The sequence below is a fragment of the Lonchura striata genome, chromosome 4 (genome assembly GCF_050655825.1).
Source record: "Lonchura striata isolate lonStrDom1 chromosome 4, ASM5065582v1, whole genome shotgun sequence".
Classification (NCBI taxonomy): domain Eukaryota; kingdom Metazoa; phylum Chordata; class Aves; order Passeriformes; family Estrildidae; genus Lonchura; species Lonchura striata.
Window position 1 is genome coordinate 30,990,405 of NC_140706.1, and position 27,573 is coordinate 31,017,977.

Here is a 27,573-nt window from a genome sequence, read left to right on the forward strand (position 1 = left end):
AGCATTCATGGATTATAGAAATGTGTACTTCTCAGGCCAGCCATTGATGATCATACCATCAAGAGAACACTGGTCAGCTGTAACTTTGTGTATATGCTGTTAAGATTCTTACTGTCTCTTTGTCCTCATTGTTCAGTTACCAATATTTAAGTGAACATGAACTGAAAATGACATTAGAAAGAGTTTGTTTATAGGCTTTGTTGTAAGGAACACAACAGCATAAAGTATATTTAAAGTGTATGATTTCCACACCTCATCAGTTTCTTAATCAAATAGTATTAATGAATAGTTGCCTCAGTTTTCTAAAACTGACCTGCTTTGTGTTATGATTAAACTAAGTTGCTCATTTGAAAGGTAACAGACAGTTGTTTTCATACTGTACTAGTCTTGAGGCTCAGGTGGACCAAAATACTTGCCCCTGAAATCTATAAGGTTTTTTTAATAAAGAAATGTTGCTAGAAATTATGTTCCTGTTAATTTTGGGGCATGATTCTTAAATAAATGTACTGGTTTTGAGTCTAGTTAATTGATGCAACCTAACTCTCCCATATCCTCCTCTATTATTATAAGCTTGCTAAGAAATTCTGTTGTTCTAAAGTTGTAATTACATTTATATTATCATTATTTTCATATTAACTAGTGCTGTAACCATGGTTCATGTTCTCTGTATGACAGCAAATCAGTGCAGTGAAGTGTTAGCTTAATGTTTTTTGGAAGTAATTCTGCCCGTCACAAGAGACTTTAACTCTTTCTGAAATTTACTTGTAACATGAATGATAATATTTAGCATGCATGTCTTATTTTCGTAGCTATCGGATTATTCTGTTGTTGTGTATTTTAATGGCTGCTTCATGCTTGAAAATTGTTTTCAAAATGCAGGGTTGAATCGTAAAATCCATTATGCACTGGTGAACTCTGCAGAGGGGCAGTTCTCTATTGATGAGTTCTCTGGAATCATTCGTTTGGAGAAGCCTTTGGATCGGGAATTACAAGCTGTGTACATGTTAACTTTGAAGGCTACAGATGAAGGCTTACCTAGAAGACTGTCTTCAACAAGTAGTCTTATAGTTTCTGTTTTGGATATTAATGACAATCCACCTGTATTTGAGCATAGGGAGTATAGTGCAAGTGTATCAGAGGACATTTTGGTTGGAACTGAAGTTCTCCAGATCCATGCTGCAAGCAGAGACATTGAAGCCAATGCTGAAATCACATACTCAATAGTCAGTGGGAATGAACATGGAAAATTCAGCATCGATTCAACAACAGGTAACAGGTTACAGCTGTGAATATTATTTCAGGCCTAGTAAGCACCATGCCATAGTGACTTCCTCCATAGTTCAGCCAGGTTATGTATAATCTGTGTGCATTATCCCAGCTGTAAAGTTGCTGCTGCTGTCTTTTCACCCATTTTGCCAGCATGCTTACTAGAAGAGTGCAGTAAAATGTAGAATGGGAACTTTATTTGTTGCTTGTATTTATTGGATTATTACTTGGATTAGGTTCATTTAGCTGGCAAGAGCAAGGGTTTCCTAACTGGATATTCCCCACTCTGGAGGCAGGCAGGTGGAAAGACATAGATCTGTAATGAGAAATATAATAGTCTTTCCACAGAAGGTATATAAACAGCAGGAATGGGCAGGCTTGGCAAAAGAAGGATTAGAAATAAAATTGCTTGGTAAGACTAGTCATTGGTCCACAAAGGCAATAATCCTAGAGGAGTTTGATATAGCATTAAAGACAGCTTGGATATGTTCAACCATATGTCCAGCATGACAGTGGAGATATTAGGCTTGTATGATAGTCAGATTTAGTCTAGGGGACTATTTAGGTTATGTTGAGAATTTTTCGCTATTAATGACAATTCTTTGTTAAAATCCATAAACACCTCAATTTTAGTTTTGTTTGCTTATATAGTTCTTTTTCTAGAACTAATTTCTGGTAGAGTTGTTTGGGGTTTTTTTTGTTTGGTTGGTGTTTTTTTTTTGGTTTTTTTTTTTTTTGGTTTTGGGTTTTTTTTTGTTTTGGCTATTTTTGTTGTTGTTGTTTTTAGTAAGATTTCTACCCAAGAATTAATTCTAATTGATTTTCAGTAGTTAGTTAAATAGTTTAGTAGTTAATTGTACTAGTGTAATGGAAATTGCAATTGCCAGATAAACTTCATATATTTGAAAGGAGTAAAATGGTTCCAGAAAATCCAGCAAATAAATGTGTATGCAAGGGACTACACTATCTTAACTAGGACAGTTAAAAACTTACATTACAAAATGTAAGCCAAGTTGTTTTAAACTGTGAATCTTTTGTGGTAATGGCAGGAACTCAGCATCACTTACAGGTGTAAAGCATAATTATTTCACTGGGTAGCTCTAGGTTTACAGTGACAAATCAAGCCCTGAAGAAGCTGAGTATTTGTAAGGTCAAAATAAAAAGTTGCAACACATAATACTGCAGCAGTAGCAGAGTTTGTGTGAAGCTTTTTTTTTTTTTTTTTTTTTTCTCTAGGAGCCATTTTTATCATTGAGAGTTTGGATTATGAAAGTTCTCATGAGTACTACTTGACAGTGGAAGCCACAGATGGAGGCACACCTTCATTAAGTGATGTTGTAACAGTGAATATTAATGTCACGGATATCAATGACAATTCTCCAGTGTTTAGCCAAGACACTTACACTGCAGTAATCAGTGAAGATGCTATGCTTGAACAATCAGTTATTACAGTATGTATTGGTTTCTTCCTTTGAAATACTCTGTCATGATTATCATGCTTTCAGTCTGGAAGGAATAGGTATTGATTTGAAGGTGAACATCAATGAATACCACTGAGTGAATGAAAATTTACTTTGAAAAAGTTTCAGAAGTAGGGACTTCAGATGCTGTGGGAAAGTAGACACTATTTTGTGATATGTTTATGTTCTCCTCATGAGATCATGACTTAACTTTCAGAAGAAATTCAGGAAATCAAGTGATGTTGGTACATTCTATTGAGATGACATTTCTCCTGTGAGCTGTGAAATTTGTTAAGATCAAAAGAGCTCATCTTCAGGATGAGTTTATCTTAAAGATGCTAGAGTCTATTTCAACTGTTTTAAATGCTATTGTAATGTCCCTTAGGTTATGGCAGATGATGCTGATGGACCTTCCAACAACCGCGTTCACTACACAATTATAGATGGCAATCAAGGAAATCCTTTTACAATTGACCCTACCAGGGGTGAAATAAAAGTGACTAAGCTTCTAGACAGAGAAAAGGTGAGATTTTTGTGGTTCTAGGGTAGCTGGGATTAATTTACCTATACATAATGGATGACCACCATTTTCTTACTCTTACTTCTAAGTTACCGTTTCATGTTCTAAAATTAATATTGCTATAATAAAGTGCAAGCATCTGTTTATATCAGTACTTCTGGGAGGAAGAGAAAGGATCAAATATATGAAGGAAAGCTTTACTGGGGGTTGTGCTAAAATAATTCTTCTATAAAACAAAATCTGAATTTGTTACTTTTTTCCCTCTTCAGCAAATGTTTTTAATTTTTTTTATTAATTTTTTAGATTTCAGGATATACCTTGACAGTTCAAGCTTCAGACAATGGAAGCCCACCTAAGCTTAACACAACTACAGTTAACATTGATGTTTCTGATGTAAATGATAATCCTCCAGTGTTCTCGAAAGGAAACTATAGTGTTATCATCCAGGTAAATACAAATAGTGAAATACTTGAATCAGTGTTATTAGACTGCAAATTTGTGACTTGAAACTTTCTGTATTTTTAATTTAAGTTCACCATTGAGACTACTTATCAAATAAGTGCTGAGAGTTATAAAATTCCTGTTTTCACGTTATGTAGAAATTTGCAAGTTGTAAGAATCACAGAATGGGTGAGGTTGGAAGAGACCACAGTGAGTCAACCTCCCTGCTAAAGCAGGCTCATCCTAGAGTCCAATCCTGGACTCAGGATTGAGTCCAGAATATTCTTAAATATTTACAGTGAGGGTGACTGCATAAACTTGGGGTTCTTTTTCAGATTCCTTGTGTGTGTGCATGTCTATATATTATAAATTCCTTTATGTATAGAACAATCTTACAATCATACAGGAATGTTAAAATACATAATAATTTTGCTATTTCTTTTTAGACTTAAGGTTGCTGCTTAGAAAAAGATCCTTTAGGTACCTGTTACTATGAAGCTAGTGTTCTGCACCATGGCACATAGGTTGAGCCCTAATTCCCATTGATCTTCTCTGGGATCAGCAGCAGTTAGAACAAGAGTGGAATTTCATATGGCTGCATACCAATCCTTTGACTAATTTTACACTGTAGGATGATAGCAGTAGGCCACATTCTCAACTGTCTGTCTCAACTTGCCTGATTCAGAAAAGTGCTAAAGCAAAGACAGCAGAGTCCGAATCTATACTTCTTGTCTTCCTAAATCCAATAAGAATTAAATGGAAGTCAACAAAGGAATCGCATTAAGACCTTTGTAGACTAGTAATGTAAATGAGCTCAATCCCTTGTGTCCTTCTGCTGTTTCCTGGCCTGGTACAGTAGATCTGTGAGTATCTGACAGTGTTACCTGATGCACTGTGCCATCCTAACATACCACAAGTCTGCATCATTTGTAAAGGCAGCTTTCCAAAATAGGACAAAGTGAATATATATAATATGCACACAGTATGCAAATAAGATGCCCTGGATCTTGCTTTTAAAGAAACCCAACCAAAAAAAAAAAAAAACAAAACAAACAAACAAAGAAAAAAAACCCACCAAATGAATAACCAAACCCAAAACAATAGATTCATGTTTGTGTGCTGTCAAGTGTATCTTCTCCCCTATTATAGTCTTTCTTGAAATAAATGTTACATTAATATCTCACTTAAATTTCAGACTGTATAGCCAATGTCTGTACTATTTCCCTTACTCAATTAAAAAGGAAGAGCTCTTGTTTTATAGTCATTCATATGGGCCTGCCCTAGTTGAAGGTAGCAGAGAAAAAGCCGGAGGAGCTGCCTGAGAATGCATTTCCTCTTGTATTGGAAATGGATATACTTGGACACAGCAAAAAATGTGCTTAGCTTTTAGGAAAGTCAAAATACTTTGGATGTTCAACTGTAAATATTTGTATTTTAAAGCAATGGTCTTTGTTTTGCTGAAAGGGAAAAAGCTTCAGTTTTTTGCAGTATCTGATAGCTAAATTGATTCACTCTCTCAGAGACGGAGTATTGTTACCAGGAGTTTTTACATCTCTGAAACAGATAGCATTTTGTTATCGTTTTACTTCAAAATAATGTTTCTACTATTCTTGCTTTTCAAATGAGTATGAATATAGAGAAATCTGGCAGATACTGTAGAGCACAAGTATACTGGGAGAGGCGTAACAAGTGTCCGATAAGGTTATATGTGTGTGTAACATACGTGATAAGCCAGTGTATGTGGAGTCTCTGTGAAACCTCAGACATCCACATGATGCAACTTGAAGGGATTTTATTATGCAAATTTTAAAACCTGGATTTCATATTTTTACTGGGTGCCTGTAGCAGCCACAGCTGCAGACAGAACTCTTAATTAGGGGCACAAGGGGTCAGATGGAGGAGTGTATTTTTCTAGTCCTCCCAACAAAGGCATTAGATTATTCTTAACAGGTGTTTTCTCTAAATTTCAAATCTTTGATGACTTGGTAATTAGGCTACAGTAATACTAATTCAGACCAGAAGTGGAAAATGTAGTGTCAAGGCTGAGCTACCTTCAAAAATACAATACAAAGTTTAAACAACTGCCTTGCTCCTTTTTGAGTCTTATTCTCAGAGTGTAGTAGTTTCCCTGAAGCAATATTGTCATTTTGATTTCTCTTGTACTGATTAACTTGTTTGACAGTAGTTTTTTGGGGTTTCTGTTGCAAGGAGGAAATCAGCATCAGACCATATCCTCAATTATAACAAAATCAATGTGTATTATATATCTATAGGAAAATAAGCCTGTTGGATTCAGTGTGCTGCAGCTAGTGGTGACAGACAGGGATTCTTCTCACAATGGTCCTCCTTTTCTCTTCACCATCCTGACTGGAAATGAAGAGAGAACTTTTCAGATTACCCAGCAGGGAGTTCTGACAACAAGTGCTGCACTGAATCGCAAAGTGAGAGATCACTATTTGCTTCATGTTAAGGTAGGATGTTTCTGTCATGTTCCTCTTACTGTTTTGCATTGTAAGTATTTGATTAACTTTTCCCACTCATGTTCACTCCACCAACTTACCTTTCTGTTAGGAAATCCTGACATGCCAAGTAGTCATTTGAGGCATGTCCCATGAGGTGATGTCTTCATAGGCAAAATCTGTTGGTTTAAATGCTAATCTACATCGATGCAATGAGAAGTTCAGTTAAACTCACAGTTAGAAGTAAGGTGTAAGTGAAACGTTAACTGGGTGAGTGGTCTTAATAAGCCCTTTGCCTTCTGGTTGGAATGTTGAAAAACCAGCAGGGCACAGGTCCCTTGAGCCATTTTCTATTGACTGCAGAATTCCTCTTGCTGCTGTTGTTTTGACCCTTGAAACTGTGTGCTGGACTAGACTCGCATGATGAAAGCAAGGATATTGCACAACATAGCAGTAATGGAAAATTTTCCTGTAGTGCCACATTCTTTTTTCAATGGCAATTGAAAACATCTTTTTTTAAGTTTGTACATTGTTTCATAGTATTTTCAGTAGACCTTTTTTCATAGCATTGAAACTTGCAGTGTAGTAGTTTGAGATCTCAGGATCCTGCAGTGGAAACCACAGCATAAAACTCAAAAAATGACCCTGAAATGTTATAATATATGCTACATTTGCCATTGTTGTGCAAAAAGATCAGACCATGTCCAAGGTTACATTAAACTAGCTAAGTTCTCTCAAATACTTTTTGTAACCTTGTGTGAGAAAAGTTCAAACCAATTATTTTAATTTTATCTAGTCCTTTTAAATTCAATTATAAATTAAGCAGCTGGGAGCAGAGGACTTAAAATTAGTAGGCTAAAAGTAGATGTCCTTAATTCTTAAACTTCATTTCCAGATTCAGCTTTTAAGAAAAAATCTTACCTTCATTTTCACATGAGGAATCTCTTTTAATCTCCAAATTATTCTTATGCATACTATTGCAGATAATTTATGAGTAAACATGCAGTTATAGTATTTTCAAATAATACTGTTTATAACAGTGTATGCTGAATTCTGTCTACATTGGGATAATTGTGACATATTTACACAAAGTCTGTTTTCTTTGGGAAAAGAAGAAAAAATTCACACAGATATTGTAATTTGCTGTTTGAGTCACTGAAATGCTAGTAACCAAGAGCCATAAATATAAGGACAGATATAGTTTCATTTAAGTGTAGTTTAGTTTGGGGTTAAAGAATTGGGATGAAGATGGGGGCAGGTATATCATTCCTCTGTTAGCCATTTTTTTCCTCAATAGTGATATGCCAACTCCCCCAAAGTCACCTTTTTGTTTATGGATGTTTTTCCTGTATGTGGAATCAGTGAGGTGCAAGATTCATATGTTTTCCTTTAGATCTTCTCTAAAAGTAACTAATTTCTATTTATTTTGCTTTTTAAATGTATTCTTATAAATGCATGTACAGGCAGTTATATTTGTTCTGCATAGACTGTTACACTGACTTTGTCACATTTCATGATTTAGCTGCACCTTTGGCCCTTCCTGATGTGCCTAGCTTTTTTTAAGTGTGAGATGACTGTTTAACATCTTCCTCTGAATGGAATCTTGTAATTCGTTCATTTCTAAGTCACTTTCTGGTCTCTAGTCTGCTTGTAAACAGCCTGTCAGTACTTCAGCTATCTTGTCTTCAGCACAGCAGCTGAAAAGTGCCTTTTTATTAGAGAATGAATATGGGCTATTTTAATGGCATCCAATAGCTAAACAAGTGTCTTAAAACAAATGTACTCATTTTGAACAAAGACTTGTCAGACACTGTAAATCATTAAAGCAGACTTTACTAATGTGCCTCTTCTTGTCAGTATTTTGGACCTGTCTAATCTGTTGATTTCCAAGTTTCTCGATTGGTTTCTTGAAATTTATCACTATCTTTTAATTTGCCATTTGTCATTTTACACTTTGCCAGCTTTTTTCAATAGACATACTGCTATTATTTGCTATTATATTACAATCCATGGGTAGGTATGGGGGCATCCAAGACTAAAAGTAGCATTTCCCTATCACAAGACTCCAGTTCCAATGATACACACAAAATTTAGGCATGGCTGTTGAGGAAAAATACTCTTCCTCTGTTCCTTTAAAATAATATTTTTTTCAAGTCTGTAGGAAGGCATTTTCCCCAGTTTGCATTATATTTAATTTCTGCATTTTGATCTTGCAAATCACAAGTTAATGGCTGTGCATGATCTCCTGATACCCATTTTCAGTTTTTACCTCACCTTTACTGGTATGCTTTTCAATTTTGACAGCTTTCACCTTAGTTGCTTTCTGAATGGCTTGCTGAGGTAGTGATATTTTTAATTTACAGGCATATTTTCATTTGAAAAAACTTATAACCAAAAAAAAAACCCACTAAAACTAAACAAACTTTCCCCATATGCATTCTGCATACCCATTACCTCCAGAAGATTTTACTTTTGTCATTTTAATGGAAATAAGGATCTTTTTTTTCCCAGTGGTCACCTTATATGGGCATGTCAGTGATATTTGCTTGTGCTCTCTCCAAAGGAAATAGATTATCCATTAACAAATGTCTCGCAGCATTAGTGTGCGAAATCTTCAGCTATGAGTCATGCAGTCCTTTGTACCACACTCTGAAGTCTTCAGTTTAAAACCACACCACATTTTTAAATATCTGTACTATTGAAAAACCATTTTGCCTGGGGCTCTTCTTTCCTACTTGCTGTCCATTTGTTATAATTTTGCTTGTCTGTTTGTTTTGACCCTTTTCTTGTTTCCCTTGGGCATTTCTTCTGTAGCTAAACTGCCTGCCTTGTCTTGTTTCCAGGGAGAGATCTAGGCAAAACAAAACTTTGCCAACTTGAGCTAAAACTCTCATTATTTATTTGGGTAACTGGAGGACAAGTTTCTAGCCATGACTGTCTTTGGAGTTAAAAGAAACAGATGAAGATATGTAGTTCTATGAGACATGCATTACCTTTTAAAAATGCCACATTTACGTGCCCATCCACAGATAATCTTGTGCCTGGAGTTACTCCTCTTTTTTTAAATTTGTATAAAAAAATCAAAAGCATCCTCTCCACATAGATCTTCCAAGTGTGCTCTCTAAAATTATTGCAAAATCTCTTAAACTATGCAGAATATCTTCTACTTTCTGAGCCTTGTATATCCCCACTGTACCTTTACATATCTCCAATTCTTATTTAACTATTTCTTTACTGTCACTTTCAGTAACTGATAGAGAGTTCTGGAAAAAGTAGATGGGAAGTAAGAGGTGAGAAATTGAAAGAAAAAAGTGAACCCAAGGGACTAGTCTTAACTCACTTTTCCACTCTTTTTTTTATTGTCCTCATACAACAACAGTGTATGAGGACAAAAGGGGTGGAGAATAGGGTGTTCAAACAGGCTTTAAAATTGAATTAGGCTGATACAGTTAAAGATAGTTGATTAACTGTCTGAAGCAAATAGCACTACAGGTACCCACCTCTTGTTTTCTTCTCTGTGACCAAAAATCATGAAAGGCAACATAATTAACTTTCTGCATGCATTTTTTTTCCTTTTGAAGTACTATTTGGCACAGTACATTTACTTTGTCTTCCAGATTGCTTCTTAATTGTAGTAAAGCATGTTGTACATTTCTAGTGCATGACTCATTAAAGTTTGTAATGTATTGCCATGCTTGATATTAAAAAGCTTCAAGCACCATCTGGTGTCTGAAATCAACTACTGTGCGTTTCCTCTGTATTTGCTACTAGTGTTAATAGCTTCCTGGCATTTTCAGGTAATAAGAGCACTGTAAGCTTTTAATCTTGGGAGAAGTGAAAATATGTTTCTGTGTGCCTGCTTATATAAGCTTTTTAAGTTTTCTGTGTTAACTTTTATGTTAGAAATTGTGTTACAGAATTTATGTAAAGCATTTAAAGCATTTTCCTATAGGACTTTTTGGTGGGGGTTTTTGGGTACAAAAATACAGCTCAACTGTATACAGGATGAATATCTAGAGTAGAATTTGAGATAAAGCAGAAATGTAAATCTGTCCTCATCTTTCCTTTAGGTGGCAGATAATGGAAAACCACCATTGTCATCTTTGACTTACATTGATATTAGAGTTATTGAGGAAAGCATTTATTCTCCAGCAATACTGCCTCTGGAAATTTTTATTACAGCCTTTGGAGAAGAATATTCAGGTGGTGTCATTGGAAAAATTCACGCAACCGATCAAGATGTTTATGATACCTTGACATATAGTTTGGACCCCAAAATGGAATCCCTGTTCTCTGTTTCCAGTACTGGTGGAAAACTAATAGCACACAAAAGGTTAGACATAGGACAGTATCTCCTAAATGTCACTGTTACAGATGGAAAATTTACAACTGCAGCTGATATTACTGTACACATCAGACAAATCACACAAGAGGTATTAAATCACAGTATCACAATACGTTTTGCAAACCTGTCCCCTGAAGAATTCATTGGTGATTACTGGCGCAATTTCCAGAGAGCATTGAGAAACATCTTGGGCGTGAGGAGAAATGACATCCAGATTGTTAGTCTGCAGCCTTCTGATCCGCCTTCTAATCTGGATGTCCTCCTGAATATTGAAAAGTCTGGTAGCTCTCACCACCCAACAAGAATTTTGCTCCACAAGATAAACTCTTCTGTGCCTGACCTAGAAGAGATTTTGGGTGTCCGGATAATTGATGTGTTTCATAAGCTCTGTGCAGGCCTTGATTGTCCTTTGAAATTTTGTGAAGAAAAAGTAACAGTGGATGAGAACATCATGTCAACCCACAGCACGGCCAGGTTGAGCTTCGTCACTCCCCGTCATCACAGAACAGCAGTTTGTCTTTGTAAAGGTAAGAAACACAGTGAGGGAACTGTATCCTTGAAAAGATTGTTCTAGTTTTAAAAAGCAGTAATCCACAGATGGAAATTTATATTACAGGACAAGACCAGGAATGTTCTGGAACTCTTTCCATAGTATTTGCCTAATTTTATTTATAGTAAAGAGTAATTCTTTCTTATCTCATTACCTCATTTCAAGACTTTACATAATACAAGTTTATGGGAGCGGATTTTTTTTTAATAGCTACACCTTCATTTTCCATTTTATGAAAGAAGTTAATTTTTTTTTTTGTTGTCACCTATCCTATATTGATGGCCATTTTCAGTCTCGTGTGTACAGGCAAGTTCCTGCCAAGTACCTAAAAACCTCCTTGTTTCTGCTTAGAGGAATACCGCACACAGTTTCCAAACTTGTTTGGGAATGAGAGGATATGTGGGAAATAAATATTCATTAAAATATATGTAAGGATAAAGATTTCTGACAGAAGATTAATTTATCTTTATTTCCGAGGAAAACAACAGTGCTTTTTAAAATCAGGACTTAACCGTGCTGGGTGAACTTGCACATATGAAGTAAATATTTAAGGACGACCATTCCTTTTCTGTCTTAAATACAGATGTGCTTTTCTCTGCTCTCCCCAACCTACTCTGTCTGTGTTTAATATCTACATGTAGGGTTTTCTGGTGAACGATTCAAATGGTAAGCCTTAAACCACAACACCAGTTTCCCAATTTTACCGATTGAATTAGTAATCAAGATAAGGATGAGCATCAGCCACTCTTATGTTATTTGTCTAGTCTGTGCCAGTCATGCTCCATAACTGTTATTCACTTCCTTGTCTGATAGTTAGGAATATCATTTGGGGCACTTTGTGAAAAGGGGCTTAAGAGTCTGTTTTCACAAAATACAATCACCACCAATAGAAAAGAAATCTTGGGTTTGATTTTACAGAAGGGAAATGCCCCCTGGTGAACAGCGTGTGTGAAGGAAACCCATGTCCTGAAGGTACTGAATGTTTAGGAGATCCAAAGGAAGGAAAATACATCTGTGTTTGCCAAGACAGCAAAGCTGGACAATGTCCTGGTAAGGAATTAACTTTAAAAAACTCTGTGTAAAACCATCTTACTTTCCAAATATAAATTTGATTCCAATCCTGTGCTAATACTTTTTATGCCTTTCTGTATTCCTAAGCATCAGCTGGCTCTGCTGTGACATTTACTGGGAGCAGCTATGTGAAATATCGTCTCATGGAAAGTGAGAACAAAGAGGAAATGAAGCTGACAATGAGACTTAGAACTTACTCTGCTCATGCAGTTGTTATGTATGCTCGAGGAACAGACTACAGTATCTTAGAGGTATATTAAAATCTCCTAGTGCATATCTCCTCCTTTCTTTTTACCATCTTATTATTTTTTGTGTCAGATTAAAAGATTGATTCATAACATCTCTTTAGAATGGTTATAATTGAAAATTGCCTTAAAGATAGGGTGTGTTACACATCCAAGTGACAAACTTGTACAGAAATTTTTACATGTGTAAACAAACAAAGCTTCCTGAATCATATATTTTAAACAACTTGAAATTTCTTTGTTTTTAATACTGAAGTCCATACAGGAAAAGTTACTTAAAGCACAAGATGAAAGGTATTGATGTATTGTAATACTTTGATTATGATCTGTGACTGCTTTACTAGAGGAACAAAATATACAAAGTGTGTTACAATTAAAAGAAACGTACAGAATAAATCACAGTTGCTGTGACTGAAAAACAGTGTTATTAAACTGCTTTTTATGACCACCGTCATTCTGTCTCTCCAACAAACATAAACTTATAGATCAATATTCTATACTCTGCAGACTATTGATGTTGTGGCTTTCCTCTGTAGATCCATCATGGAAGACTGCAGTATAAATTTGATTGTGGCAGTGGACCTGGGATTGTCTCTGTTCAGAGCACTCAGATAAACGATGGCCAGTGGCATTCCATATCTCTTGAAGTGGATGGAAACTATGCCCGACTTGTTCTGGACAGGGTGCATACTGCATCTGGTACTGCTCCTGGTACACTTAGAACACTAAACCTAGACAATCACGTGTTTTTTGGTGGTCACATTCGTCAGCAAGGTACAAGACATGGTAGAAGTCCTCAGGTTAGCAATGGTTTCAGAGGCTGTATGGACTCCATTGTACTAAATGGACAAGAGCTGCCCCTAAACAGCAAGCCACGAAACTACGCACACATGGAAGAATCTGTAGATGTCACTCCTGGATGCTTACTGACTGCCACAGATGGCTGTTCAAGCAGCCCATGTCAGAATGGAGGCATCTGCAATGCACTGTCAAATGGAGGTAAGCTGCTCTTTATTCTTCTGCTTTTAGTTTTCAAAACTGCTTCTCAACTTTTCTGCTTTGAAGGACAAAACAACTTGTGCATAATTCTTGGTTTCCCAGAGTTGTAGAAGGTCAGTTGTTGAATAGGTAGGAAGGCTGTGTGCCTTCAAGATTCAGCTCCTTGGGGTATGAGGTAGACAAAGTCCATGTGGCAAAGTGGGGATTTTATCTTCAGTGCTGACATATGAGGTCCATCCTCTTAACAGCCTACTTTGGAGTCTTTCTTTAAAAATTCCTTTAAAAATTCTGAAATCATTGGGACTTGTCCCAACATTTGTTTTGTGAGAAAAATGTTGAAGAAAACTCTTTACTACTTTGCCTTTGCCTCATCTTTTGATAAAAACATTTCTATTTTTTCCCATCCTTTCTCTCATGTAACATGTTGGTGGGTAGGGAGGAATTTATCTTAAATCTGTAGGTGAACAGATTGTGAAGGATTTTATCTCAAATCCAGTAAAGCCGTATACAACTTTCAAAAATACTGTATTTGATTTTAGGTTACTACTGCAAGTGTGCACCTTTGTTTATGGGAACTCACTGTGATGTAAGTGTCAACCCATGTGCTTCCAACCCCTGCCTTTATGGTGGGACTTGCATCCCAGTCAGTGATGATTTTATCTGCCAGTGCCGAGGACAATACACAGGTCAAAGGTATGTTTGTGTGGTTCATTGTATCAATTAACCCTGTTTTTTTTATTTGTGTTTCCTACTTAAAGCTCAGATCTGAGACATACTGGAGCTGGCTGAAGTTAACCAGCAGCCCCTGTGTTACAGCTCTGAATCTCACATTATAAACTTGCTTGCAGTAAGGTAATATTCAGCTGGTTTTGTTTGTTTTGTCTTTGCAGATGCCAGCTGGGTCCATACTGCAAAGATAATCCTTGCAAAAATAGTGGCAAGTGTATTGACAGTTTGGATGGACCTGTTTGTGAGTGTGAAGCAGGCTTTCGTGGAGAAAGGTAGGTAGCATTCCACGTATATCAAATTTCAGTAGTTTTAATTAACAGATTAACAGTTCAAACTGGTTGAAATCTGGGATGTTGATAAAACAGCAAAATGCATGTTAGTGTGCAGTACCTTATAATAAATATATCTACAATTGTTGAGAACAAGATTACAACAAAGATTACTGATGTAAACTAAACATCACTGCTGTGCTCTGTTTCTGATAGGTGCCTGACTGATGTCGATGAATGTGTAGAAAACCCATGTCTCAATGGTGCCCTTTGTGAGAATACTTATGGTTCATATCACTGCAACTGTAGTCGTGGATTTGGAGGCAAACACTGCACAGACATTGTTCTCAATAAATATGTTTCAACATCTTGGAACATTAGCTTAGCTGAAGTGATTGGAATTATTGTTTTCGTCACAGGAATCTTCTTGTTAGTTGTGATTTTTGTTGTTTGCCGCAAAGTGGTTGGTAGAAAGAAGAAGCACCAGCCAGAACCTGAAGACAAGCAACTGGGAGCTACAACAGCCTTCTTGCAAAGACCATGTTTTGATGCAAAATTGAATAAGAACATCTATTCTGACATCCCACCACAGGTTCCTGTTCGTCCTATTTCATACACTCCAAGCATTCCAAGCGACTCCAGGAACAATCTTGACAGGAATTCTTTTGAAGGGTCTGCTATCCCTGAGCACCCCGAATTTAGTACTTTTAACCCAGATTCTGTACATGGTCACCGGAAAGCTGTAGCTGTTTGCAGTGTTGCACCAAATTTGCCACCTCCACCTCCCTCCAACTCACCTTCAGACAGTGATTCAATACAGAAACCCAGCTGGGATTTTGACTATGACAGTAAGAGACATTCTTATTTTTTACTTTCCTGTTAAATGTGTGTACTGGTACAATTTTGATACGAGTACAAAGTCTCTGTTTATACCATTTAGAGTACAAAAGGCATTATGACTTTACTGAGTTTTGTTTCTGATCAGCCTTCATGCTCTACTAAGTTTTGTAAAAATGTGCAAGTCTCAACTTTAAATGGTATTGATTCTTTAATCTGGAATCTACTCATTGTCTCACTTGAAATATTTTCTTTCAGCTAAAGTAGTAGATCTTGACCCCTGCCTTTCTAAGAAGCCTCTGGATGAAAAGAACTCCCATCCTTACAGTGCAAGAGAAAGCATGTCTGAGGTCCAGTCTCTCAGCTCCTTCCAGTCTGAATCATGTGATGACAATGGTACGTAAAAGACAATCATTCTGTACTGCTGCTGATGTTCATTTGTTCTGTCTTTGCATCTGTATCTCTTAGTAACAGTAGGCTTTGCATATATTGAATATATATTAAATAGTAGCTTATTTAATATATATTTGTATTTACTTATGTTAATACCTAAATATATTAATTTTAAAAAAAATATTTTATCTATCTCTACATCAGCTGTTAATTACTTTACCTTAAAATTATATATAATCATTCTGCTGTTAGAATATTACAGTGAAATCAAAGTGCTCAGAGCCTTGTGTTTAAAACGTATTAGAATTTGGTAAACTCTTCTAGGTTATCCTTAGTTATCATCTTATACAAGAATACAGTGAATTTTAAAAATGGCCTCTGCACAAATATAACTTTCACTTTGCTGTTCAGCTCTCAGTATAAAGCTTTCTGGTATTACAGTTTCATTTGTTTCCTTCTCTTTTTCTTGCTGCGACCTCAGCTCCCATATGGATCAGATCAGTTCTGAGTGAGAGCAGAGTTTAAGGGACTGCTTGTAAGTTTGATTACTTTAGTAATGAAGGAAACTGCACAAAAAGGAATTTTGTTATAGTAGAACAGTATATTTGGCTTTCACCATGATTGAAATGAATTATAAAAACATTTCATACATTGAAAAAAGCCAATATAAAAATATAAATATTTTGATCCCACCTCAAGTCCATCAAAATATAATCAGCATACATACTTGTGGGTTTGATTATTATTAATTGGATATATTTTCCATTGTGATGACAGATGCTTTTATAGTTGATATGAATGCATCTATGTATTCAGAAACATGTTGTATTGATTGGACAAAGCCACAGTTGTGCCATAACTTAATTTGCTAAGTTAAGGTGTGCTTTGACTCTTTATTCCACTTTCTGCTTTTGTCTCTGCCTGGTAAAAAAGAACTTGAAATTCCTTTAGCTTAGGAATAAAGAACATTCTGCTTCTTAATAAAGTAGAGTGATTTGTTATTAACAGCATGAAAAAATCTATCTGGTTGAATGATTGGTGAAAGTAAAATGGTATGCTTGCAGTCCTCATTATTTCATCAGTGGACCTGATACCAATTTCCAACTTCTTTTCATGTGGTTTTAAGTGTCATGTTTTATGTGTTGTTCTCCCCTCCTCACTGTCTCATATATTTAGTATATTCTTTTTCCCATTTCCTGTCATGTACTGATTACTCATTAATACATCATTTTAAGAGAAATAGCTGTAGCATCATAGATACTGTTCCTTCCTTCCATTTTGATAGATTTAGAATTTATTAGCTTGATATTTAGTCCCTGAGCTGTGCAAACAAGTTGCATGTGCTTACTTCACTTTACCCTATAAGAATAAATCCTTCTCCATTCCAAAACTATCTTGAGGGAAAGGGAAGACAAAAAATGCATTCATTTAAGTTTGGGCTTTTTTTAAAATAAGTCTCTAACAGCCTGAATTTGGTATTCCTACTGTGATATCTCTACTCATATAAAATTTAAGTAGATAAGTAACAGAAATTTTCATTAGGTATTTTTCATATTCTATCCTTCTAGTGCATTTCTGGGAAAATTTCTTTCCCATATGTACACATAGTTTACATCTAATACAATAATCCTTAATTCACCCAACACAAGCCTTGAGAAAAGTCTAGTTTGTTGCTATGTAGATAAAGTATTATGCAAATTAGTGTATTTAGGCAGCATTTCAGAAATACTAACACAAGCAGCCTTGTGCTCATGCAAAATGTACTTCACAAGTAGTTACAAGTACTTTTGTATGTTTAGCAATAATAAAATTGATCTTTAGATATGTGTTTTATGTATTACATGCAACTACTCTCTAGATTGAGAGTAATTGTGCATGTACACTAATAATGTTGTTCTATAAAACAGTAACGAACTGCAATTTCACAGTGTTGATGATGGGGGTTTTTTATGTATCTGTCTGCTGTTTAAAGTGATACTAACTATAGGTTTGTTTTAATTTGCTCCTTTTATACCTTTTACAAGCTTCCGTAGTGACTGTAATACACCTTGTCAATGCTGTTGTTGACTCGGTGGAAAAAGAAGGTATATACATGTTTTCATATTTATTTACTGCTTTGGAAGCGTAATGCACGTTTGTTTTCTTACATTGTCTTCTAGTAATGTAGTCCTAGCCAGATGCGAGTTATAAAATATTATTTACTTAGACTTTCTGATAAATTATAGCAAAAAATATATTTATATTGTATATCTGTTAATATTTTCTTGCATATGCTGTAGATGCCTTGTGAACAGGTTTCAGAGTGTGTTTTCTTGGGGGAAAAAAGGGATTGGCATAAAAAGATCTTGGTGCTTACTCTCTTCTGAAAATATTAATACTAAAGCTGCCAGCAGAATTGAGACAACATCAAAGGCATGCAGTACTGTAGATGAAACAGCAGCAGCCTCTGCTTCCCTTTCTTCTCCCACACACACCTGTTGATACCCTTTCCAGCTGAGCAGAATCAAAATGGTCTGGTATCAGTACTTACTGAAGATTGGTCTTCAGATCAATCTGCCTCTTAAACAGAAAAAAAATATTTTTGTCTGCAGCTGAGATATATAGCCATATACATCCTCATCAGTTTAAGTAGCTTGTTACTAAGCAGCCTTACAACAGTACCTAAAATGTATATTTGGGTATATGTACACACACGTATATTTTTGTGTGTATGTAGTATGTGTTTGGAAGTTAGAAAGAGGCAAGGTAGGTATTTTCAAAGGTATTTTATTTTCTTTCTGCTAACATTTAAGAACTAACCCCTCTGGGAAACACAAACTCTTAGCAAAATAATAATAGTAATAAAAGTGCCAGTGAGTCTATATGAATGCTAACTGTTGTTTTAATTGACTAAATACTACATTAAGTTCCAGTAAAAGGCAAATTATTCACTCCATAACAATGAATTTGCAGAGATTTCTTCTGAAATAACATCCAGCCTATGCTATTTCTAGATACAGACTAGGAAACATGTTTTTTATTTAGTCCTACTTAAAATTGAGCCATTGTAAGAACGTAAAATCAATTATAGTAGCTAAAGTTTCACTTTGGTTTGTTATCTGAAGTAAACCCTTTTTAATTTACGCAGACACACAAAAGAAAGTAGACAAATGCAAAGACTTCCAATTACTTGAGAGTATTTCATTAATGAGGGTACCATTTCATTAATGTGTACCTATAGACAATAGTCCTTAGTGCAAAAAAAATTGCAGTGCACATTACTTGGGAATGGGAAAAGAAACAAGACTAAAAGAGGCCAGATCTATTAGGGGAAATATTTAATAACTGATTCAGATTTTCTCTAAGATTTTAATTGGTAGAATCTAAAATTATAGATGTAGTTCTCAAGTCAAAGATTCAAGTATTGCTTGGTGTTTTAGTATCACCATAAGATAAACACAAACATTGTGTTTATGCATTGTATGCATTGCAATTGTAGAGAGATTAAATATGTCCTACTCCAGCTGCATCTTAAAGTTTGAGAGTTTCTGCTCTTAATAAGCATTTCTTCTTTCAAAGCATCTTAGGTAAGGAGTTCTGCTCTTGAGCATCCTCAGGGAGGGTGTTAGTTTAAGAAGAAGAGATCCTTACTCAAGCCTGCAGTAAGGTCATGTTCTAGGAGAGGTGGCCCTTACCTTTAGTCTCCCCAAGTGATTCTGTCCAACAGGCATCCTGGAAGCATGAACGGTAGCTAATCTCATCGTAGGACAGTTTTAGGTTGTAGCTTGATGCAAATCAGCAGTGCTGAGTGCAGGAGAAAATATAGCTCCAATCTAGCAGATTGTCACGTAAAGATGGGCACATCCGGTTCTAGTTTGTGTTTCTGCCATTTATGTTAAAGGGTCTTTGCCTCAGAAGAAGAGGAAAACAGATCTCTCCACTTGTTGAAAGTGCTATAAATCATAAAGCCTATTGGCTTTAGTTTTGCACCCAATTTCCCAGGAAAAATAAAGAATGTTGTCTTCTAAGTAGACTACTGATGAGAGTCTTCTCCTGGAGTTGAGGCCAGAGATGTTTTAAGAATCTCAGAACTCAGACTGACATCTCTATTAGTCTGAACAGCACTTTTCTTGTCTGGGCTAGGCAAGCTTAAAAAAAAATAGGAACTTCTCTCTGAAGAGTCAACCTCTGTCCCTTCAGTCTTCCAACAGATGAAAGTATGAATTCTTAGGAGAAGATTCTGCCATTAGGAAAGGCATCACTCATCCTTAGAGACTTTAATAGGGCATATAGATTCCTGAAGAGAGAAAGGTTTAATATTTGTCAGGGCAGTTCTCTGCTGAGTGTGAGTTTTTGGAATAGCCGTACAAATGGAGGCAGGTTTCCCAGAGTTTATGTATGGAAGCCAGACACTAAAGTGTTTATGTACAGAAACCAGATACTCAGGAGATACTTTGAAGTGTAAGTGCCAATAGATGGAGCCCTGTATCAAAACACAAGGGTAGATACAAGGAAAGAATCAGATCAAGTCCTATTACCCTGTGTAGCAGAAGTCCTGAATATACTGATAAAAGGATTTTCATAAACTCCAGACTTCAGATTTTACCACAAGACAGCTACATCCCAGATGTGCAGTACATTAATTCAGTAGCTATCCTACAGTTCACGTCTTAAAAAATAAGGAGCCCAGGAGAAAAAATTAAATAAACTTTAGTATTGCTAATTAAACTGGATAAAAACAGTGTGAATGTCATAGTGATTAGTCATTGTTTGTCTTCATATTGGTTCTACTATTTGATTCCTAACTAGAGATGTTTTCTCCTTTTTCTTCTTATTCTGCCACCTAAAGAATCTTTTGCTGTTCCTGACCTCAGCAATTCAAGAGGTGACTTCTGCATGCAGTTCATTGATGATCACCAAAATTTCTGTTAATATTTGGTTCTAACACAGACTTATTATCAGTTGCTTGCGGTGCATTTGTCTGCAGTGATTTCTCTTTACTAGATTTGCACTGTATTACAACAGTGCATTTTTTATTGATGTTCAGATGAGAGAAATTATTCAGTTTTAGTTAGTTTAGGCTTACATCTAGTTTCCAGCAAATACAACCTTATTCAAAGGGAGTTTGCAAGAGAAGATCAAGTCCAGTCATTTTTGCATGATTAAGCTTGATTTTCCTGTTTTGTTCTTGTAGTTGAATGTGGAATGTCTTTACTAATAACGAAAGATTTTTATCAGAGGTGTTCCTGTAGAGCTAACATCATTTTGTGAAACTAACTTTATAATGTGCTTGAGTGGCAGAGTCACTTTAAATGGGCTGAAATACTTTACCAAATAGAAATTGCTTATTTTATGTAAGAAAGTCATAGGTTATATATGCTAAATATATTCTTAAGAAAATAGGCCATTGTTATCACCGTAACTAATTACTCAGCAACAATTAAGTATTTAGCTGCACCAGGTAGGGTGTTGATTTTTTGCTATCCACTGAACAGCTTTGTATTGTGACAGCATGTTCCATAGGTGACTACAGCTCTTCCCATGTTAGGTGTGATGTCTGAGAAAATGTAAAAGTTCAAGTGTGAATGATGCACTATCTCATGCATGGCACCAAGTAAAGTTGTGTTGAATGTCTTCTGTGCAACAAGGATAAACTGCTGATTAACAAGTAGTGTCCTAATCACGGTGATTGCATTGTTTTAATATATGTGTTGGTTTTTCAGTTCAGACTGACTTGAATACAATATAGTAATACCATTTTTTTCTTTAATTAACTTTTCAGGTTATCACTGGGATACATCAGATTGGATGCCAAGTGTTCAGTTGCCAGGTATCCAAGAGTATCCAAATTACGAAGTGGTTGAGGAGTCAGCTCCCCTCTACACAGATCCAAATGCCATCGATACAGACTATTACCCTGGTGGTTATGACATAGAAAGTGATTTTCCACCTCCACCTGATGATTTCCCTGCACCTGATGAGCTTCCACCGTTACCACCTGAATACAGCGACCAGTTTGAGTCAATACAGCCACCCAGAGACATGCCAGCCGTAGGTAGCTTGGGTTCTTCTACAAGGAGCAGGCAGAGATTTAACCTTAATCAGTACCTTCCCCATCACTACCCTGCAGATATGTCAGAACCTCAGACCAGCCCCAGTGGCGGCAGCGGCAGCTACAGAGAGCCGTACGCTCCATACTCACTGGGGTTCAATCCAGACTTTGAAGCACCCACTGTAGACAACATGTCCATGTCTGTGTACGCTTCCACAGCCTCCTGCTCGGATGTGTCGGCATGCTGTGAAATGGAGTCTGAAGTCATGATGAGTGACTATGAGAGTGGAGACGATGGTCACTTCGAAGATGTGAAAATTCCTCCGCTTGATTCCCAGCAACATACACAAGTCTGACACACTCAACAAAAGTGCCTGGACTCTAACAAACTTTATCAAATCCAGAACAATTTTCAAGAGCTTTTTTATTTTTTCTTCTTTTTTTCCAGCCACGATGAATGCTTTTATTTCAGTGAGCTAAACTGGCATGGCAGCATTGGATCATGCAATTCATTTCACTAAATGAACCTCTTTCCATTTCCTGACCTACTGTATTTGGAAAGTTCTAAGATTTCCATTGGCTGTGCCATTTCTGAACATCCTTTATGTATTTACATTGTTCTATGTTTAAAAGAAATCACATACCACTTCTCCATGTTAGCATGACACATATATTTATATAGTTCCAATGCAATTAATTTTCTCCTATTTCTTTGTAAATTCTATGTACAGTTTTGATTTTATTAGTTTTAACTAGATTTTGTAGATATTTTGTGAATTTGTTTTCCACTGAAACTAGTGATGTTAGTGTGCCATTAAAAATGAGCACCCTGACTTCTTATAATCAGGGCATCACTGTATGTATTCCCCTGAAAACTAAGGTTTGACATTTCATTGTAAAACATTCAACATATTCACACAATTTCAATTGTACATACATTAGGTCTGATATTTTTCTGGGTCAGCTATTTGGAAATGTCTTAAATGGGTTGCTGTATTTTAGAACTGTAAACATTTTTTTCCCTTCTTGGAAAGTGTGTTGGGGACCCTCTGCATACCAGTTTAGAACCAAAACCACCATGACACAGTTTTTATAGTGTCTGTATATTTGTGATCCAATGGTCTTGTAAAGGTTTTTACTGAAAATTATCATTAGCCAGTCTTTCTTACTGACAATAAATTATTAATAAAATACTTTAGCTTTGCTCTGTGTATCTCTATTATATAATATACCATTGACAAAGCATTCAGTGCAGCATTTTTTACGTCTGTATATGTTTTGTACTGTATTAAGTTACTTGCTCCAAGCAACTCCTTTTCCTCTCCTCTGAAATCAGCCTGCAGCTGTGTTAGAGATGCTCACAAGATGGCAGTGTGTGTCTGCTTAATGGTGTTTTTAAAAGTAATTGGGCCAGTCTGAATAAAGATTGATGGGTATCAAACTGCAGTAGCCTTCTCAGTAGTTTGCATTTTTCTTTAAACATATAATATCAGCTGTGTAAATTGCTGAATATTTTTTTTCTCAAGTCACAAAAATATATACAAAAAAACCCTCCCAAGATCTTTAAAGTAGTTTCTCTCCTCCTTTATCACCTGAATACTTCCTTTCATGACTAGTTAGCCCTTGATTGTTCACCTGCATGCTGAAATGGCCATGCCATTGTCTGACTTTGTGCTCAATAGCTGGTGGTTTCCTGCAATTATATTTCAATTGCCATTTCTTACATTAAGTTCACACTAGAAGTTTACCTTGAAGAAGTAAAGGTGGAATACAGTTTTCCTGTGTATTATCCAGCTGCTTTTCTGACTAGAAAAGAACAAAGCCTTTAACAGAGTTCTCTAGCATAAATTTGGCCTGATGGTAAGCTAAAGGAATAATGTAACTGTCTTCTGCCTCTTGCTTGAGGGATCCTTTTTAAGTTCAGAACAGATTTCTTGGCACATTAGTGAAATTTTAATATAGCCTGGAATCCTTTCAGCTCTGCCTCCATTTTGTTCCTACTGTTAGAAAGTTCTGTAGGCTGGAAATGTACAATATTAGATTCCTCTCCCATCATGAGAGCTAAGCCTCAGCCTTCTACCATCTAGGGAACAGGGTACTGTATTTGGAGTGCTATTTATATACAAAATGGAACAACTCCCAGCTTGGCATCTGTATAATGGAAATTGGGTGGATTACAGGACATAGCCAGGCACTGACATTCCTTGTTAACTTGCCCATATGCAGGTTAAGAATCTCATGACTTCTGTAAAAAGACTAAAAAATCAGGAGGTTTAAACCCACATTCTGGCTGTCCACTGTAATATTCACCCTAATAACTAAGTGCCTTTTGTACATCAGACTGTTAGAATTTTCTTAATAGCTTTAGAAGAATCTTACAGAACTGTGAGCCAAGGGTGTCACACACTGTAGTAGTTCACATCACTGCTTAAGGCCCATCTTGAGTGAGGAAGATTAAGCTTTTTGGAAATTCTGCTTAAGATTCTGCTACTTGGTAGGAATGAGTGTTAGGAGACAGCAAGAGGAAGACACCGCACAAATTTGCATCACTTCTTAGTTGATTTCTCATCCCAGAAAAGATGAAGACCTGCTCTACAAATACATTTTATAAAGTTACTCATTTACAGAAGGGCCCAAAGACAGATTTTTAAAATTGAGAGGTGTGAAGGACAGAAATATCAACACTTAAATATACTTATATTTGTTTTACTGTGAACTGAAGGCTAACACAGAACGTCAAACTGAAAAGTAACAGTCTCATTATTCTACAATGAAATCCTATGTAGGTGTAAAAGAATGCTTTCTTGAAAGTGTAAGAATGTATATATATATATGTATATGTATTTTTTTACCTTTTCACAAGAATTGTGGTGCTAGGCAACACACAACACCAAGGTTATACTTCACATCAGAAAAACAAAGCTGCATTGTAACACTCACTTATGGAAATAGCAGGCATTTTCAACTCCACAGCTTTCAACAGCTTTGCTGTTGGTGTGTAAAGCAAGGACATGTTGGACAAATGCTTCCTTTGTGGGGAGCTCTTATTGCCTAATTCAAGTCCAGTAAGTGCAATCAATCCTATTTTCTTACACAGAGCTACAGCAATACACCAGATGAAGCTGATGACATTTTAAACCAAATTAAAACTGACTGATACAGCAGAGAATTGCTGTTCAACTCAACAGTAATCCAGCACATTCAAAAACACTGGCCATGAGATTTATTTTACAAGCCAAACATTTTAAAGTAAGGAATTTCAGTGAAGTCATATACTCGCTATTTCAGTGTTTATCTGTCTTCATGTTGTCACAGCAAGAGGTTTATGTTGAGATGTAGTTTAATGTGTTTCAATTTGTGCCCGTTCCAAAGGGTACCACGGAGAAGAGCCTCTCTCTCTCTTTACAGCTTCAGGTATTTATAAACATCATCAAGTTCCCCACTGAGCCTTCTTTTTTTCCCAGATTGATCAGCCTCAGTTCTCTCAGCCTCTCATATGAAAGCAGCTCCAGTCTGTTAATCATCCAACTGGCCCTTTGCTGGACTGTAGTTAAGTCCCCCATGGAAGTATATTTTTTCTATATTAAAATACTTATGAGCTAGTAGAACTTAAAAGTTTTATTGAGCAGATTTGAGTCAAGCTCATTGCTGCTTTGTCCATTCTACATTTTGAGTGAATGAAATCACTTAATCTTAAAGCAGAGAACAAACTGCAATTCTACCTGATTAAGAGTAATTGAGGCAGAAACAATAACAGACAACCCTATGAAACTTCTTTTATTCAATATTTTACACAGCTGGTCCAAGAACTCCAGGATGCAGACATATATGCTTAGTAGAAGGAACATGACCAGAGTACCAGATCTGGGCTCTTTTTCCAAGGATATTTACTCAGATGGTTTTGCCACTGTTCCCTGTTCTACCCATGGCCTCCGTGAAACAACTACTGTCCCAATAAACCATATCTAAGGAGAGTTCTTGCACTGCCCAAGGGGTGAATCCACCCCTTGGTGGATCCCACAAATCTGAATCCACTCAAGCCAAAGAAGGTATGAAATCTGTTTCTAGCTGCAAGCTCCATTTTGGAGTAGAGGGGTAAGAAGTGCTCTACTTCCACCTTGAATCTACCTGTAAAGCCCTTGAAGGAAGACAGCTGCTGGAATTAGTCCATGTTGTATGAAGGGGTCGTGACTGACACCTGTCTGCAGACAGACCATTGCTGAATAAATGTGGTTCACAAAATGCCTCACGTGACTCCTGCCTCAGCTTTGCCCCCGGAGAAGCCATGCTCTCCCTGTGCCTTTAGCACAGCTTTTGGTATGACCTCCCATGACCTTCCCAGACACAGAGGTGGGGCTGACAGGTTGGTAATTCCCAGGGTCCTTCTTTCTACCATTTGTAAAGATGGACAGTATTTATTCCAATTTTCTAGTCACCCGGGACCTCACCTGACTGCCATGACTTTTTAAATGTCATGGAGAATGCTGTGGCAACTACATCAGCCAATTCCCTCGGGACTCTGGGTTGTACCTCATTGGGTCCCACATGCTTATGTACATTCAGGCTCCTCGGGAGGCCATGAACTTAACCTTCACTTACAGTTGGAGGGGCTTTGCTCCTCCAGTCTCCATCCTGCTGTCCATCCTCTTAAGAGATGTACAAAAAGAGGTTTCCAGCGAAGACTGAGGCAAAAAAGCTCTTGAGTAAGTCAGCCTTTTCTTCCTCCTTCTGTGCTGGACTGACTATATCAATGGACAGGCAAGAGCTACAGATGTCATTTATCTGGACTTTGGTAAAGCTTTTGGCAGGTTCCCCACAAAATCTTTCTCTCTGCTTTGGAGAGAGATGGATTTAATGGGTGGGCTGTTAGGTGGATAAGGAATTGGTTGGATGGTCACATCCAGAGGGTAGTGGTCAACAGCTCAGAGTCATGAAGGACATAAGAAGCAGTGTCCCTCAGGTCCCACTGGGACCAGTGCTATTTAATATTTAAGTAACAAATAATAATGTAATACTTAACATTTAATAATACTTAATATTTAAATAATTATTAATATATATTTAAAGTATTATTATTTTAATATCATCATGACACAGATGGAGGCACCAAATGCACTCTTAACAAGCTGAGTTGTGCTGTTGACACACCTGAAGGATAGGATGCCATCCAGAGGGACTTGGACAAGCTCCAGAAATAGGGTCATGGGAATTTAATGAGATTTAAGAAGACCAAGTGCAAGGTGCTACACTTGGGTTGGAGCAACTCCCAGTATCAACACAGGCTGGATGGGGATGAACAGATCAAGAGCATCCCTGCCACAAAGGACTTAGGGGTGCTGGTGGATGAGAAACTGGATATGAGCCATCCATGTATGCACTTGCAGACCAAGAAGCTACATAGGTCCTGGGCTGCATCCAAAACAGCATGGGCAGCAGGCCAAGGGAGGGTATTCTGCCCCTCTGCTGAGACCCTCCCTGTGTCCAGCTCTGGGGTCCAAAACACATGAAGGACATCAACTTGTTGGAGCAAGTCCAGAGGAGGCCACCAATTTGATCAGAGGGATGGAGCATCTCTTCTCTGACAAAAGGCTCAAATTTGGATAATTTAAAAAATGAAGGCGTTGGGGCAACCTAATTGTGGAAATGTATTCATTTCATCAAGTATCATAATCTCTGTTATTTTATCCTTTGTAATTAATCTGAAATGCATTTTTATTCCTTGTTAATTTAGCTTAATAATATTAATTTTACTCTTGTAAACTATGAAAGCATATTCCCAAGAATCCCCTCATTATAAGTTATTCAGCATGCACCGATCAGTTTAAAGACAGGGGAATTGTGGAATGCCCCTGTTCCTAAGAGACAGAAATTTGATCTTACCTCTCTTGTCTTGCTAATAACTCCTCCCTTGACCCAAACCCTAACTCCATGCCTGCAACACCCTATAAAAACCCCACG

General features: G+C 36.8%; 1 protein-coding gene across 10 annotated transcripts in view; it reads left to right on the forward strand.

The window, feature by feature from the left end:
- Positions 1–23,061, forward strand: part of FAT1 (FAT atypical cadherin 1) — a 102,925-nt gene extending 79,864 nt beyond the window's left edge. For 5 of the 10 annotated variants that reach the window (XM_077782862.2, XM_077782864.2, XM_085577920.1 and 2 more), the window contains 16 exons: positions 880–1,269; positions 2,503–2,717; positions 3,112–3,249; positions 3,550–3,693; positions 5,961–6,158; positions 10,217–11,018; positions 11,960–12,091; positions 12,200–12,363; positions 12,894–13,356; positions 13,896–14,049; positions 14,247–14,357; positions 14,571–15,202; positions 15,450–15,587; positions 17,609–17,668; positions 20,413–20,448; positions 21,346–23,061. In XM_077782862.2, coding sequence (XP_077638988.2) covers positions 880–1,269; positions 2,503–2,717; positions 3,112–3,249; positions 3,550–3,693; positions 5,961–6,158; positions 10,217–11,018; positions 11,960–12,091; positions 12,200–12,363; positions 12,894–13,356; positions 13,896–14,049; positions 14,247–14,357; positions 14,571–15,202; positions 15,450–15,587; positions 17,609–17,668; positions 20,413–20,448; positions 21,346–21,971 — 4,403 coding nt within the window. In that variant the 3' untranslated portion in view covers positions 21,972–23,061. Of the gene's footprint in view, positions 1–879; positions 1,270–2,502; positions 2,718–3,111; positions 3,250–3,549; positions 3,694–5,960; positions 6,159–10,216; positions 11,019–11,959; positions 12,092–12,199; positions 12,364–12,893; positions 13,357–13,895; positions 14,050–14,246; positions 14,358–14,570; positions 15,203–15,449; positions 15,588–16,065; positions 16,120–17,608; positions 17,678–20,412; positions 20,449–21,345 lie in introns of those variants that run through there. The other 5 variants (XM_077782866.2, XM_077782867.2, XR_014954773.1 and 2 more) reach the window with 4 other exon arrangements.
- Positions 23,062–27,573: the final 4,512 nt, after the last annotated feature.